General features: G+C 42.7%; 1 protein-coding gene across 1 annotated transcript in view; it reads left to right on the top strand.

The window, feature by feature from the left end:
- The window catches only part of COLEC12 (collectin subfamily member 12), a 178,643-nt gene that overhangs the window by 137,157 nt on the left and 27,487 nt on the right, over positions 1-13,999 (top strand). Inside the window, exons 3-5 of the mRNA XM_008160145.3 lie at positions 2,007-2,129; positions 9,983-10,081; positions 11,552-12,598. Of these exons, the coding sequence (XP_008158367.1) occupies positions 2,007-2,129; positions 9,983-10,081; positions 11,552-12,598 (1,269 nt within the window). The remainder of the gene's footprint in view (positions 1-2,006; positions 2,130-9,982; positions 10,082-11,551; positions 12,599-13,999) is intronic.

Genomic DNA, 13,999 nt, shown 5'->3' with positions numbered 1-13,999 from the left:
AAGAGGACGGAAAGGAAAAGATGCCAAAGAAATGGGAAAACTGTGATGCACAGAAGCTGATTTACTCTAGATCTGTTTGAACAACGAGTCTGATTTTACAGCTTCACCTTCAAGGAATCGGTTAACCAAAGGTTGATCCCAGCATGGTCATCTTCTAAACTAGACCTTTGCTCCTCAAAGTGTGTTTCTCTAAGCAGGCATCACCTGGATCTTAGTTAGACGCTTTCCTCCTACCTCAGACCTGCTGAATCAGGCCCGCTTTGGAACAACGGGATTTGTAAGCACCTTACGGTTTGATTTGAGAAGCACTGTTCTAAAGTATGGTCCTCAGACCAGCAGTACCCGCATCCCCTGGGAACGTGTTAGAAGTCCAGATTCCCAGGTGCCTTCTCAGACTCCTGTATTAGAAATGCTGTGTTTTAGCGAACTCCTCACGTGAATCTGATGCACCCGAGTTTGAGAGTCACTGCTCTGAGTCATGGGACCGATTGAGCTCCCTCCTGTTGGGTCTCCGGCCCAGAACAACGGAGGGATTGGTTAAACTCTGAAAGTTAAATTCGAATCATTGCTCTATGCTGTTTCTCTCATCATTTTGTATTAAACACAGCTGAAGAACTCTTTTCACTGAAGCAGGGCACGGTGGGTAAAATTATAAACCCAAGGAGAGAAACTTCGGCTGTGGCTTCATCCTCACGACCTATCTATCAAAAGTTGTTGAGCACAGTTATGGAAGATGAGGCCTTTATGTGCTGTTGCTCCTGGCGGACGCTGTTAGTAGATGCCTAGGAAAGCGGGCCAGGGAAAGAAGGGATCTGCCGGTGCTCCTTACAATGTGATTTTCACATTAAAATGTCCACAGTCTTGGTCTTCTGTGTTTCTAATCAATCCGAGGGGAAAGTTCCCTGTTTTGGGTTTCTGGAGTCACTTGCAGAAGTGATGATGGTTTCTCACTTAGATTAGAATATTTTTCAAAAAGTTGAACTGTTAGCAGTCAAAATTGACCTCTTCTCATCAAAAAGATCTTTTTCTAGTTATTTCAACAATTCATATTTAAATAACTGTGATAATTTACAGAAGGGTCTGTTTACTGTATATGTGTAATATATAAAAATGGTTATATATTGAGCATTTTAATCTTAAAATTACCTATGTTTTCTGCTATAGGCTATAGTACCTTTAGAGCTAGTGGCATGATAGTACACCAGTTCAAGAGCAGGTGTGGGATCATAATTTGTAGTGCTTGCCAATTTCCATGGTGTAAATACTCCCTCCTCCAAGACTGATTTCTAGCTACCAAGAGTTTAACAATCAGCTCCCCAAATTCCTAAAAATTTAGCAAGAGCAAACCAATAGCAACTAGTTCTAGCGTACCACTGAAACAAACATCTTCAAAAGACAAGTCACTTTTTTTTTTTGGTTGGTTGTGTTTGAATTGCTATAGGTATTTGGGTATTTTAAATCTTTTGTCATGTAGAGATTTTTATTGAAATTATAATTGTAATTATCAGAGTGGAATTTGGTTCAAAACTATTCTATGAGACAAAGTTATGTGTTATTTTCAAGTCATATTAAATATAGTTATGCCCTAACTGGTTTGGCTCAGTGGATAGAGCGTCGGCCTGCGGACTGAAGGGTCCCAGGTTCAATTCCGGTCAAGGGCATGTACCTTGGTTGCGGGCACATCCCCAATAGGGGTTGTGCAGGAGGCAGCTGATCGATGTTTCTCATCAAAGTATCTAACTCTCTATCCCTCTCCCTTCCTCTCTACAAAAAATCATTAAAATATATTAAAAATAAAATAAATAAATACAGTTATAACAGCATGGTAATATTTAAAGTGCTTGTAGTGCTAAAGAGGTATGTTTAATTTTAAAATACCACTCATCCCGTAGTAAGGCATATGTAAAAAATTATTTTTAATCATAATATTTAAACCAGAATGCAAATGGATACTTTTCTAAGTGATGTTTTTGGTCATTATTATTAAAATTTGACTTCTCTTACAGGTATTCAGGAAGGAACACAATGTACCAAATGTAAAAACAACTGGGCACTGAAGTTTTCTATCATATTATTATACATTCTGTGTGCCTTGCTAACAATCACAGTGGCCATTCTGGGATATAAAGGTAAGTATTCTTTCCCTTTTTCTTCCAAATAGTAAGTTTTCCTTCATTAACATGATAAAAAACCCATGTGTACCAGTATGAAGTATTTCATGGATACAACTCAGATGCAAAACTAAGCAACACCCTAAATTCCTCCTTTGTGTCTTCAGCTTCTTGTAGCTGTGAGATCTGGAAAGAGAGAGTAGTAATTCCTTTTGACTCATTTTAGCGATAATATAATGATGTCCCTCTCTGAATTAGAAAGGTTTTTCCTCTTTGTTGTTTTTTCCTACCTATTCCCAGCTACTCCCTCTTCCTCTGTCCGTTTCATCTTATCTCTGAATCCTGTGGAAACTCCGGAGTCAGCACACAGGAAAACTGTATTGAAGAGGAGAAGCCCAACGCGGGATCTCCAGAGAGATGGCTTATTTCACCCAGGGACTGGCCAGCGAATTCCCCTCTTCTCTCCTCAGCACATTCGCTGTGGTCGCTGTTGTTTACAGAGCGCCATAGAAATAGTGCCCTGTAGAAATTAAACACTGAGGCAGCACCACCCCTCAACTACACTGTATGGGACGTGAGGCCGTCTTTCAGTGTGCCTGATCTCCGGTCACTGCAGGCTTTTTGCCTGAATCCTCCAGACTTGCAGACAAAGTGGGTTTCCCCTTCCCAAACCCCATACCCCCCAGTCCAGACACCACAGGTAGAAGGTGTCAGGATACAGAACCACCAAGTACATACACGCTTTTATGGAAAACAGCCATGGAAGCCTTCCCGTCAAAGACACGTGAGACCGGTATGGGGGCTGCTGATCTTCAAAACCTTCACTCAGCTACCGTCTCAGCCTTCCCTCGGGAGCCACAGGTTAACAGTGGAGAATCCCACACGTTCCCTCTCATTTCCTTGGCCTGCAGACTTGGCCTAGGAAGAGAAAGCTTCAACGCAGACTCCCTCCAGTGTGTACTCCTCCCTCCTCTCTCCCGGTGTTTAGTGGTTTCCTGAGAAAACAGTGTATGGGAATGAGAATGGGTTTTGGTCCTAGATCCATTATTGATTTTTCCATTCGTAATACAATTGTGAGTGTTTATGAAGTGCTGACTGTCGTGCCAAGCATAAAGCTGTGTAACCTGGGTATGCATCATAACCTCTTAGAGTTTCCGATTTCTTATATGTAAACCGGCAATTATAATGCCACCTTTTAAGGTGATTGGGATGAGCAAAGGTGATGTAATTAAACCACCTGTCCTATAGTCAGTCCCAATAGATACGTGGCTGTATTTCTCTGTTCCTTCTTTCTTTATAACTGCATTTATACAGCTGTTGCCATTAATATGGTACAATATGTTAAAAATACTTAGTGTAGTCAAAAGTCCCCACCTCTAGGGACACATTCATGGAAAAGTTAGGTGCTTCCTGTAGTATGTTGACTGATGAATTTGAGCAATGGCAATTTGGAAAATCACCAGGTCATTGTATCCATTTGTGATGAGTTACTCTACCCTAGGATTAACAAAGTGATTAAGTGCAAGGGCTGGATAAGGTGAAGGAGGGAACCAAGTGGGGGGACAGGAGGGTTTTTATGCCCTGAGTAATTCAGACTGTCCTCCTTACTAGGTTATTTCGGTCATTACTCACTTCTCCATGACTTTTGCCAGCAAACCCAGATAAAGGAGGAACTTGGAATCAAACAGCCATTTAATGAATATCTTGAGGGCTCAGTACTGTGTGATATGAAAGTAAACATTTTCTACTTGAAAGGGAGATGAGAAAGGTTTGAAGAGCTTACCACCATATGATATTTTGCAATTTTTACTTCTGCAGGGAAATACAGTCTAGGACCTTTATGCCTTCAGAATTATATAGGAAGAGCCAAAGGAGAGGGTTTTCTTCTTTTTTTCTTTTTTTTTTTTATTTCTTTATTGATTAAGATATTACATATGTGTCCTTATCCCCCCCTTGCCCCCTACCCTTTTCTTTCCTTTTTAAAGCACAAATATTTTCTGCATTATAACATTGGAAAGCCCTTTTCAGCTCTGGTTTGCTTTGTGTGTTGGTCCGTTTGCCTGGAAAACCTTTTCTCTGCTCTCCACCTAAATGACTCCTTCTTTCCCTTCATGTCTCACACATCCTGCGAGAAACCCCTGAGGCTGAGTTAGGTGCCCTGTTTGTTCCTATGGCACCTTTTGTTTACTTTAGCCCCTGCCACACTGTGTCACCATGGCCAGTGGGCTTGTCTGTCTTGCCACCCAAACTGTAAGTTCCATGAAGAAAAGAGACTATCTTTTATTTAGTCTATCTCCCACCAGCACCTGGCCTCATGGAACTTAATAGGAACCCAATACATTTTACTGGGTGAATTAGTGAGAGGATGGATGGTGAATGAATTGTGGATTAGAGCTGACTTCTGTTAAGGCAATCAGTCAATGCCCAAGGACCTCTAAGCCAGTCTGCTCTGAGGGAATTGTGGCAATTTGAAGGCCTACCTAGAAGCCTGAAAGGCTGGAGCTTGGCTTGGCCTGCCCTGGAGGCTGGGGTCTGACCAGCATGAAGGGGGAAGAGACTGAGGGAGCAAGAGAAGTAGAGGCAAAGTGACCACCGTCTGCCGGGTCTTTTGCCTCCTTCAAGGCCCTTATCCCCCAGGCCTCTACTGACAAAAATAAGATAAAACAACATGCGATTTTGGTTTCCAAGCACAGCCGTAATGAACTAGAATGTTGATATTTTCCAGATGTGTTTTCTCTTGTACAGTGAATCCTCTTTCTTGTGCTGATAAGATGCTGGTGACTCCACATTGTAAAAGGCAGAAAGATAAGACTTGGTTTTCCTTTCACACATCTCCCTTTGAAGTCTAGAGAAACTCCATTTGAAAAAAAGAAGGAAAGGGAGGGAGGGAGGGAGGGAGGAAGGAAGGAAGGAAGGAAGGAAGGAAGGAAGGAAGGAAGGAAGGAAGGAAGGAAGGAAGGAAGGAAAAAATATTCGGTGAAAGACAATATTTCTCTGAAGGAGGATTTGAAAAGAAGGAAAATAGAAACTCCTCATTTGTCAGCGTTAGCAAAGACAACTCCATGGTTTCCTGAAAACGTTCTTTACTTCTTAACGTCACTTACACAGCTGCCAGTTAGGACGTCACTTAAGTTCCTTCTAGAGAATCTGCTGAGCCAGTCAGAGGACTGCTGAGTCACCCAGACAGGTCTGCACAGTGGCTGTGACCATGAGGCTCGTCAGCTGCTTTCCAGAAAGCAAGTTCTTGGACGGTTACAGCATGGTCCTCTGCCCTGGGCTTTCTGTCACCCGTCAATGGAGCTTCTGTGGCGGAAGCCAGCTCTTAAGTTCATAGGTCATGTTTCTTCCAGAACATTCCCTGAATCCTACTCATTTGTCCTGCCTTGAAGGCATCCATCTGAAAGGTAACAAAAGGACAGAAATCTGAGTCTCTCTCAGTAAGGCTCTCCTTTAACTCAACATTCCTAGTCGTAGAATGTCTACCTTGCTGCTAAGCGCTGCCCAAGTAGCAGTGACAAAGTAGACTTTCAAAATGTGCATCAAATGTGCACAAGTGAACACACTGTAGCTGTTGTTAGAGTCTAGGAAAATACCCTACAACCAGATCTTCTGTATTTTTGTAATGAAAGCTGAAATGGTGTTCAAAATAGAAATGTCTCAGTTGCATTCCAGAAAGTGTAGTTGGTATTACTGGGAAGTCGCAGGTACCAACCAGGGGAGGGTTCCCCCTCAGCACCACAGTCAGTCTGGTGTAGACTCTCGTGAGCACCAGGCAGGAGCTGTGCTCTGCTCTTGTTCCCTGTCCTCAGACTGGGCCTTGAGCTTGTATTCTCACTGTCTACACTATGTCACATACATAGCAATGCTTAGTAAACATCTGAGGATGATGACTACAAAGAGAAGACAAACAAGACATAATCTTTGCCCACCAGGGATTTTTCTTGAAAAAGAAATACTAGCCCTAACCGGTTTGCCTCAGTGGATAGAGCGTCGGCCTGCGGGCTAAAAAGTCCCAGGTTCGATTCCGGTCAAGGGCATGTACCTTGGTTGCGAGCACATCCCCAGTAGGAGGTGTGCAGGAAGCAGCTGATCGATGTTTCTAACTCTCTATCCCTCTCTCTTCCTCTCTGTAAAAAAATCAATAAAATATTTAAAAAAAAAAAAAAGAAAAGAAAAAGAGCCCTAGCTGGTTTGGCTCAGTGGATAGAGCATCGTCCTGTGGACTGAAAGTCCCAGGTTCGATTCCAGTCAAGGGCATGTACCTTGGTTGCGGGCACATCCCCAGTGGGGGGTGTGCAGGAGGCAGCTGATCAATGATTCTCTCTCATCATTGATGTTTCTATCCCTCTCTCCCTATCCCTTCCTCTCTGGAATCAATAAAAATATATATAATAAAAAAAAAGAAAAAGAAAAAGGAATACTAAATCAGAGGCAATGTGGACTTAGAGAGAAAGCAGGGATTGTGGAGTTAGATCTCCTAGTCACTTAGTCACTTACAAGCTGTGTAACTCTGGGCCAGTCACTGAATATATCTGAGCCTCCATTTCTTCATCTGTAAAATAGAAGTTGTGAGGCTTAACTGTAGAGATGGTGCAGTGCATCTTGCAAAGAACAGAGGAGGCTGTTATTATTGCCATTCAGATAAAAAAATTCAGTTGGTGTGGTATGGAATCAAATAACCAGGGAAGGCTTAGCACAATGGGGTGACAAGACTTGGAGTGGACCTTAAAAGATGGGTGAAATCAAGACAAGAGTAAAGGAGGTTAGTGGCCCAGGCCAAAGGATGATACCATAATCCTTTTGTAGAAAAGGTATTATTGTCAGGTTATCCTAGAGCAGAGGCCGGCAAACTCATTAGTCAACAGAGCCTAATATCAACAGTACAACGATTGAAATTTCTTTTGAGAGCCACATTTTTTAAACTTAAACTTCTTCTAACGCCACTTCTTCAAAATAGACTCGCCCAGGCCGTGGTATTTTGTGGAAGAGCCACACTCAAGGGGCCAAAGAGCCGCATGTGGCTCGGGAGCCGCAGTTTGCCGACCACGGTCCTAGAGAATTAGGCTTTGGGTACTTGAAGAGGGACAACTCTCCAGCTATAACACCTAAAGCACTGATGATCTGAAGAAGAAATCTCTGTTAAGAAACAATCTCCAATAAAGGGGAGCCCATGAAAAAAATCAGACTGCTAGTAACCCTTCTGTGTTTCATGTTTATTTTCCTCATATGAGAACAGTCTACCAGCTGAGGTCTACAGCTATAGACTCAGAGCTTCTAGGGAAAGGAGGATGGCTCTGCCATTCCTAGAATTTGTGCTGCTAAATTGGGAGTAAAAACCAACGAAAATGCTGTGTGCTGTTACAGCAGGTGTTGGTTCTGGATCTCCGTCAGCATAGTATTTTTATGCAGAAGCAAGCTGCCAGCTTTGCAACTCTAAAGTGTGTAGGAGCTTTCTACCCAGATCCTGTTTTTAAACACAGACACACGCCCCAGTGCATGGAACCAGCTCATTAGCGCTTGTGCGCAGGGCAAGTCAGTTCCTTGCTGCACCGAAGAGAAAATTAACAGGTTTTGTTTTTAATGAACATGTATTTTTATTCTACGGGAATCTGCATTATCTGTCTGTGACAGTTCTGTGTGTTTTTAAAAACTAAAATGGAAGAAAAACTGGAGAGGCTAGAAAATGACTGCCTGTCAGCATATTTAGAGGTTTCTTTGGCTTCCAGGAAAAAAAGGCAGGACTTAAGATCCTGTGTGTGGTTTGAGGACAGACGGAGGCATATGTTTTGATTTGAGGATCAGAACTGAACCTAAACTCATAAACATTCCCTGTTTTATTTTTTAACAGTTTAGCTTTGCTAAAATGCAGAGGAAACATTTTGTTGTTCAGAGTTTTCAGGGATTAGGAGTATGGATGCCCATCAGACAACCCTAAGGTGCAGATTATCATCACTATACCTCTCTGCCCATACAGTCATTTAAAAAAACAATAATTATTCAACTAGATGTCATACTCTGCCAGTGCTGAGGCCTCCCGGGTTTGGGTGGTTTGTACATTTGTTTGCATGACCTCCAGCCCAGCCAGTTTTTCACAGGCCTCAGCAGTCAGCAGGCAGACACTCATTTATTTAAATAAATGGCATACGTAAATATGAGTTGAACACCTATAAGTACCACACATGGAGCTAAGAGCTGGAGATAAAACTGGATACAAATGTTCCTGCCTTCAAGGATCTTGCAGTAAACAAGCCAGGACAACACAGTCAAGTAAGTTCTGTAATAAACAAGGGACTGCCAGCCAAGGAAATTCAGCAAAGCTCTCCCACAGGCATTGAGCTGAGTCTTGAAGAGCAAGTAGGTCTTAGCTTGGTGAAGAGGCCAGGGGAGAACATTCTAGGTGGAAAGAAGGACACGTGGAAAGGCGAGGGTGAGAAAGAGCATTTGGTGCAGCGTACCCATGTCATTAAGGCCAGACTGTAGAAGCTTCAGGGACAGCTCAACAGGCTTCTCCGGGGAAGGTGCCAGGAGCCAGGGAGCCGTTTCACGTTAGGTCATTCAGACACATGGGATTGTGCTTCTACTTCCTGATAGTCACCAGGAGAATCCTCTCACACAACCGTGTGTGGGTGGAACACTTGATGAATAAAATGAACTGGACCCATTGGCTCACAATTAATATACAAAGGATAGTCATGCTTAAAAAATAAAGTTGTTATTTTAAAAAGCTGTTGAGGGCAAGAAGATTTCATCCTAACTTGCTAGACGTTGGATCTCACAGGTGTCACTTTCAGAGAAGTCCTTTCTTATTAGACATTATAGAAAGATAAACTTGTATTCATAACCATAGAGAGTTACTGCCTCCTGAGAAAGAATAACAGAAGCTTTTATTCAACACTGCAACACTAACTTTCCCTATCATGTGTCATGAAGAGAATGCTTTTTAAAAGGTCTTCTTTGTAAATTTGGGCATCAAAGTGGGAATTGATAAAGTACAGATTCACTCGTCCCAAAAGGGAAGCAGATTTTCAGGTCTCAGTGGTGGAACTCAAGACAGAAAGTGGCAAAAACTCTGGATTTTGCATCTCTTCTATGAAGACTTTGTGTATAAATGAGCTAGGTGTTCTTTTGCCATGAAATCTCCTGTTACTTGAGTCCTACCTGCCAGAGGTGGTTGGGAGTATGATGAGTAATGATCCCAGTGTTATGGAAATTAAAGGTGCTCCTCGACTTATGAAGATCGAGTTACCTCCGGATAAGCCCATCAAAAGTTGGAAATGCATTTAATACGCCTTACCTACTTTACACCTGCTCAGACCACTTACATCAGCTTACGCTTGGGCAAAATCCTCTAACACAATGAATACGCTGTGCAGTACTGGCTGTTTATCCTGGAGAGCTCATGGCTGGCTGGGAGCCATAGCAGCATCATGAGCTATCTTACCACATATTGCTGGCCCAGGAAAGACCCAAATTCTAAGTACAGTTTCTACTGAGTGCATATCACTTTCGCACCATCATAGAGGCAGACACCATCTATCTAGGAAACAATCCAGGTAGAGGACTTGTATAAATACATAAAAATTTACAAATCAGTTTCAAACAATTTCTAAAACTACTACAGCAATACCGAATCACGAGAAGAATTAAAAATCATACAATTCTCAGGCTTGCAAGTAAATTGCCACTGGGTTTTAAGATAAGTAACTCACTTTTCTGAAAGAATGGCTTTTTCCTCATACAGTATTTGATTTCATTTATACTCTTTGTTTCAGTCTGTTTCCTTTATTCTGTAATGAAATGCTCTCTTGTTGAAACTGAAAAATAATATTTAAGCAGATATGTGTACTAATGAATTGATTTCCCAATCTTAGTTGTAGAGAAAATGGACAATGTGACAGGGGGCATGGAGACATCTCGCCAAACCTATGATGACAAGCTCACAGCAGTGGAAAGCGACCTGAAAAAATTAGGTAATCTGTTTGAGAGTGAACCACAAGGTCAAATCCCCTGACTCCACTTTTATAAATGACCACAGCTTTTTAGAATGATGCTACTATAAACTCACATTCACCCAAAAGGACATGAAGTTTTTGTATTGTGTGTTGAATCTTTCCTCATGATTTAATTCAGACTTTTAATTTTAAAAATAAGGGCCAATTTTGGAGTTGAATCCCCCCAAAGAACACTATTATGTGCCCAAAATATCTGAAGGCCAATCCTGATCAGAAAGAACCACAAATACAAAGCTCATTTATAAAATGCTCAGTAAATTCCTATTTGAATTATAGAAGAATCTCTGCATTGAAGAATTACAGAGATTAATTTTAAAAATAAATGATTCTAGCCTATTCTATCCTTTGATTTTTGTTTTCATTTTTTAAAAAGGAATTTTGGTGACTTTAACAAACAATAGGTTTTTCCCTTCTGACACGCTGCCTGATGGGCTAGAGCAGTGGTCGGCAAACTCATTAGTCAACAGAGCCAAATATCAACAGTACAACGATGGAAATTTCTTTTGAGAGCCACATTTTTTAAACTTAAACTTCTTCTAACGCCACTTCTTCAAAATAGACTCGCCCAGGCTGTGGTATTTTGTGGAAGAGCCACACTCAAGGGGCCAAAGAGCTGCATGTGGCTTGCGAGCCGCAGTTTGCTGACCACTGGTCTAGAGTCAGGTAAATACTCATTCCCTTTTTTTTTTAAAAAAAAGTCCTGGTCTTAGCACCCTTTCCAGGTCCCCAGGAACCAATCCCATATAATAAAAGCCTAATATGCTAAGTGTCTGGTCGACCGGGTGGCAGTTCAACCAATCAAAGCATAATATGCTAATGATATGCTAAGGTTGCTCAACCACTCGCTATGATGTGCACTGACCACCAGGGGGCAGATAGTCAACCGGTCGTGATGTGCACTGACCAGCAGGGGGCAGATGCTCTGACCAGTAGGTGAGCTTGCTGCTGGTGTACAGCCAATCGGGACTGAGCGAGATGGGTTGGACACACCCTGGAGCCCTCTCACGGTCCCTCCCTGGCTGGCCAACCTCCTGCGTCCCTCCCTGGCCCCGATGGGTTCCCTCGGCCTAGCCTGCACCCTCTTACAATCCCAGACCCCTCGGGGAATGTTGGAGAGCTGGTTTCAGCCCAATCCCTCAGGCCAGGCCGAGGGACCCCACTGGTGCACGAATTCATGCACCAGGCCTCTAGTTTTGATATATTTGTGGCTACACTTGAAACCCATATAATTTTATTTACCAATGTCACCCTAATACATTTAATTTTAAAATAGATATGTGGATTTTACTGATGCAGAGCAGTCTGCGTATACCACAGGTTTCATATCTAAACCACAAGGCATACTAGTTAAGTCTCTTTAGAATCTTTGACCTCACCTGAACACTTCTCCGTATCACCAATCTAAGTAACAAACATATCTTATTCCAGGGGACCAAACTGGGGAAAAAGCTGTAAGCACCAATTCAGAACTCTCCACCTTCAGATCAGACATTCTGGATCTTAAACAACAGCTTCGTGAGATCACAGAAAAGACCACCAAGAACAAAGATAGGCTGGAGAAGTTACAGGCAAGTGGGGATGCACTGGTGGACAGGCAGAGTCAACTGAAAGAAACTTTGGAGAATAACTCTTTCTTCATCACCACTGTAAACAAAACCCTGCAGGCGTATAATGGCTATGTTACGAATCTGCAACAAGATACCAGCGTGCTGCAGGGCAACCTGCAGAGTCAAATGTATTCTCATAATGTGGTCATTATGAACCTCAACAACCTAAACTTGACCCAGGTGCAGCAGAGGAACCTCATCACTAACCTGCAGCAGTCCGTGGATGACACGAGCCAGGCTATCCAACGAATCAAGAACGACTTCCAAAATCTGCAGCAGGTTTTTCTTCAAGCCAAGAAGGACACCGATTGGTTGAAGGAGAAAGTCCAGAGCTTGCAGATGCTGGCTGCCAATAACTCTGCCTTGGCCAAAGCCAACAATGACACCCTGGAGGATATGAACAGCCAGCTCAGCTCATTCACAGGTCAGATGGACAACATCACCACGGCCTCACAAGCCAACGAGCAGAACCTGAAAGACCTGCAGGACATACACAAGGACGCGGAGAACAGAACAGCCATCAAGTTCAGCCAGCTGGAGGAACGCTTCCAGCTCTTTGAAACAGATATTGTAAACATCATTAGCAACATCAGTTACACAGCCCACCACCTGCGGACGCTGACCAGCAATCTGAATGAAGTCAGGACCACTTGCACAGATACCCTGACCAAACACACGGATGACCTGACCTCCTTGAATAACACACTGGCCAACATCCGTTTGGATTCTGTTTCTCTCAGGATGCAACAAGATATGATGAGATCGAGATTAGACACTGAAGTAGCGAACTTATCAGTGATTATGGAAGAAATGAAGCTTGTGGACTCCAAACACGGTCAGCTCATCAAGAATTTTACAATACTACAAGGTGAGTGAAGATTCTGAATTTATTTTTGTACCCGTTATCTATTGCTGTATAACAAATTACTCGAAAACTTGGCAATTTAAAACAAGGAACGTTTATTTTCTCATAGTTTCTGAGGATCAGGAATTCAGGAGCAGCTTGACTGAGTGGTTCTGGGTCGGTATCTGTCACGAGGTTGTAGTCAAGGTATTGGCCAGGGCTGCAGTTGTCTGAAGCCATAAGTGGGCCTGGAGCACCTGCTTCCAAGATGGCTCACTTGACTCTTGGTAGGAGGCCTTAGTTCCTCACTATGGAAAATGCTTACCTGTCCCCACACGATAGCTGGTTGCCTCCAGAGCAAGTGATCCAAGAGAAAGAGAAAGAAAAAAGCCACAATGCTTTTTTATGATCTAGCCTCAGAAGTCACTTACCATCACTTCTCCCATATTCTGTTCTTTAGGAATGAGTGACTCAGCCCAACCTTCACTCAAGGGGGTGGGGTGGCGAATTGAATTCCATGTCTTGAGAAGAGGTGTAACTAAGAACTTGTAGACAATGCTCAAAGGTGCTCCATCAAATATTTCTTGAATAGAAGATTGGTTAATTTGGATTTTATTAGTGCCTAGCTATTTCAATGCTAGTATAAACTGGATTTCTTTGGAAGCAAGAGTAATTCTTTTAGGTCACACCGCTATCATTAAGAGACTCCTATTTCCAGTGTCAGAAACATGTAAGGATGACCATCCCAACAAAGATTGGAGAAGAGATTAAGAGGATACTTTGTGAGCCTTCAGGGAAGCAGCAATCATTAGAATGCGATCACTAAGAAGGCAGGTGAACCTAACATTTCTTCACATTAACAGGCTTATTAGCTTGATTAAAGTAGTGCGATGAAAAATAGCATGCCTAGATTTCACCAAGAACAAGATAGAGGCTCCACCCTCTCTATGGAGTACCCAGGGCCTTGCCCCACACCCTTCCTTCAGGAGCATTTTCTTGGCCTCTCTCTCTTCTAAGCTCCAAGAGCCCTTCTATTTCCTCTGTAACCTGTTTCCTGAGCCCATTTCTTCTTCTGCTCACTTCTACCTCTTACAAAAACAAGTCACAAGATGGAGAAATAGGTGCTGGATTATAGCACCGTTAGATGGATTTATTAGTTGTATGTTCTGTGCTACATAGCAAATTACTACAAACTCAGAAGCTTATTATAACATCCATTTCTTATCTCAGTTTCCGTGGGTTCGGTGTCTGGTTAGGTGGGTCCTTTGCTTAGGGTCTGACCAGGCTGCCGTCTCATGGAGGAGCTACAGTTTCATCCAAGGCTTAACTGGGGAAAGATCCATTTCCACACTCCCTCGGGTTCTTGGCAGAATTTATCTCCAAGTCAGAAACTGTAAGATTGAAGTTCCTGACTTTGGGGGGGGG

Source organism: Eptesicus fuscus, chromosome 12 (assembly GCF_027574615.1).
Source record: "Eptesicus fuscus isolate TK198812 chromosome 12, DD_ASM_mEF_20220401, whole genome shotgun sequence".
NCBI lineage: Eukaryota > Metazoa > Chordata > Mammalia > Chiroptera > Vespertilionidae > Eptesicus > Eptesicus fuscus.
Note: the sequence above shows the minus strand (reverse complement) of the source record. Positions and strands in the feature narration are given on the sequence as shown.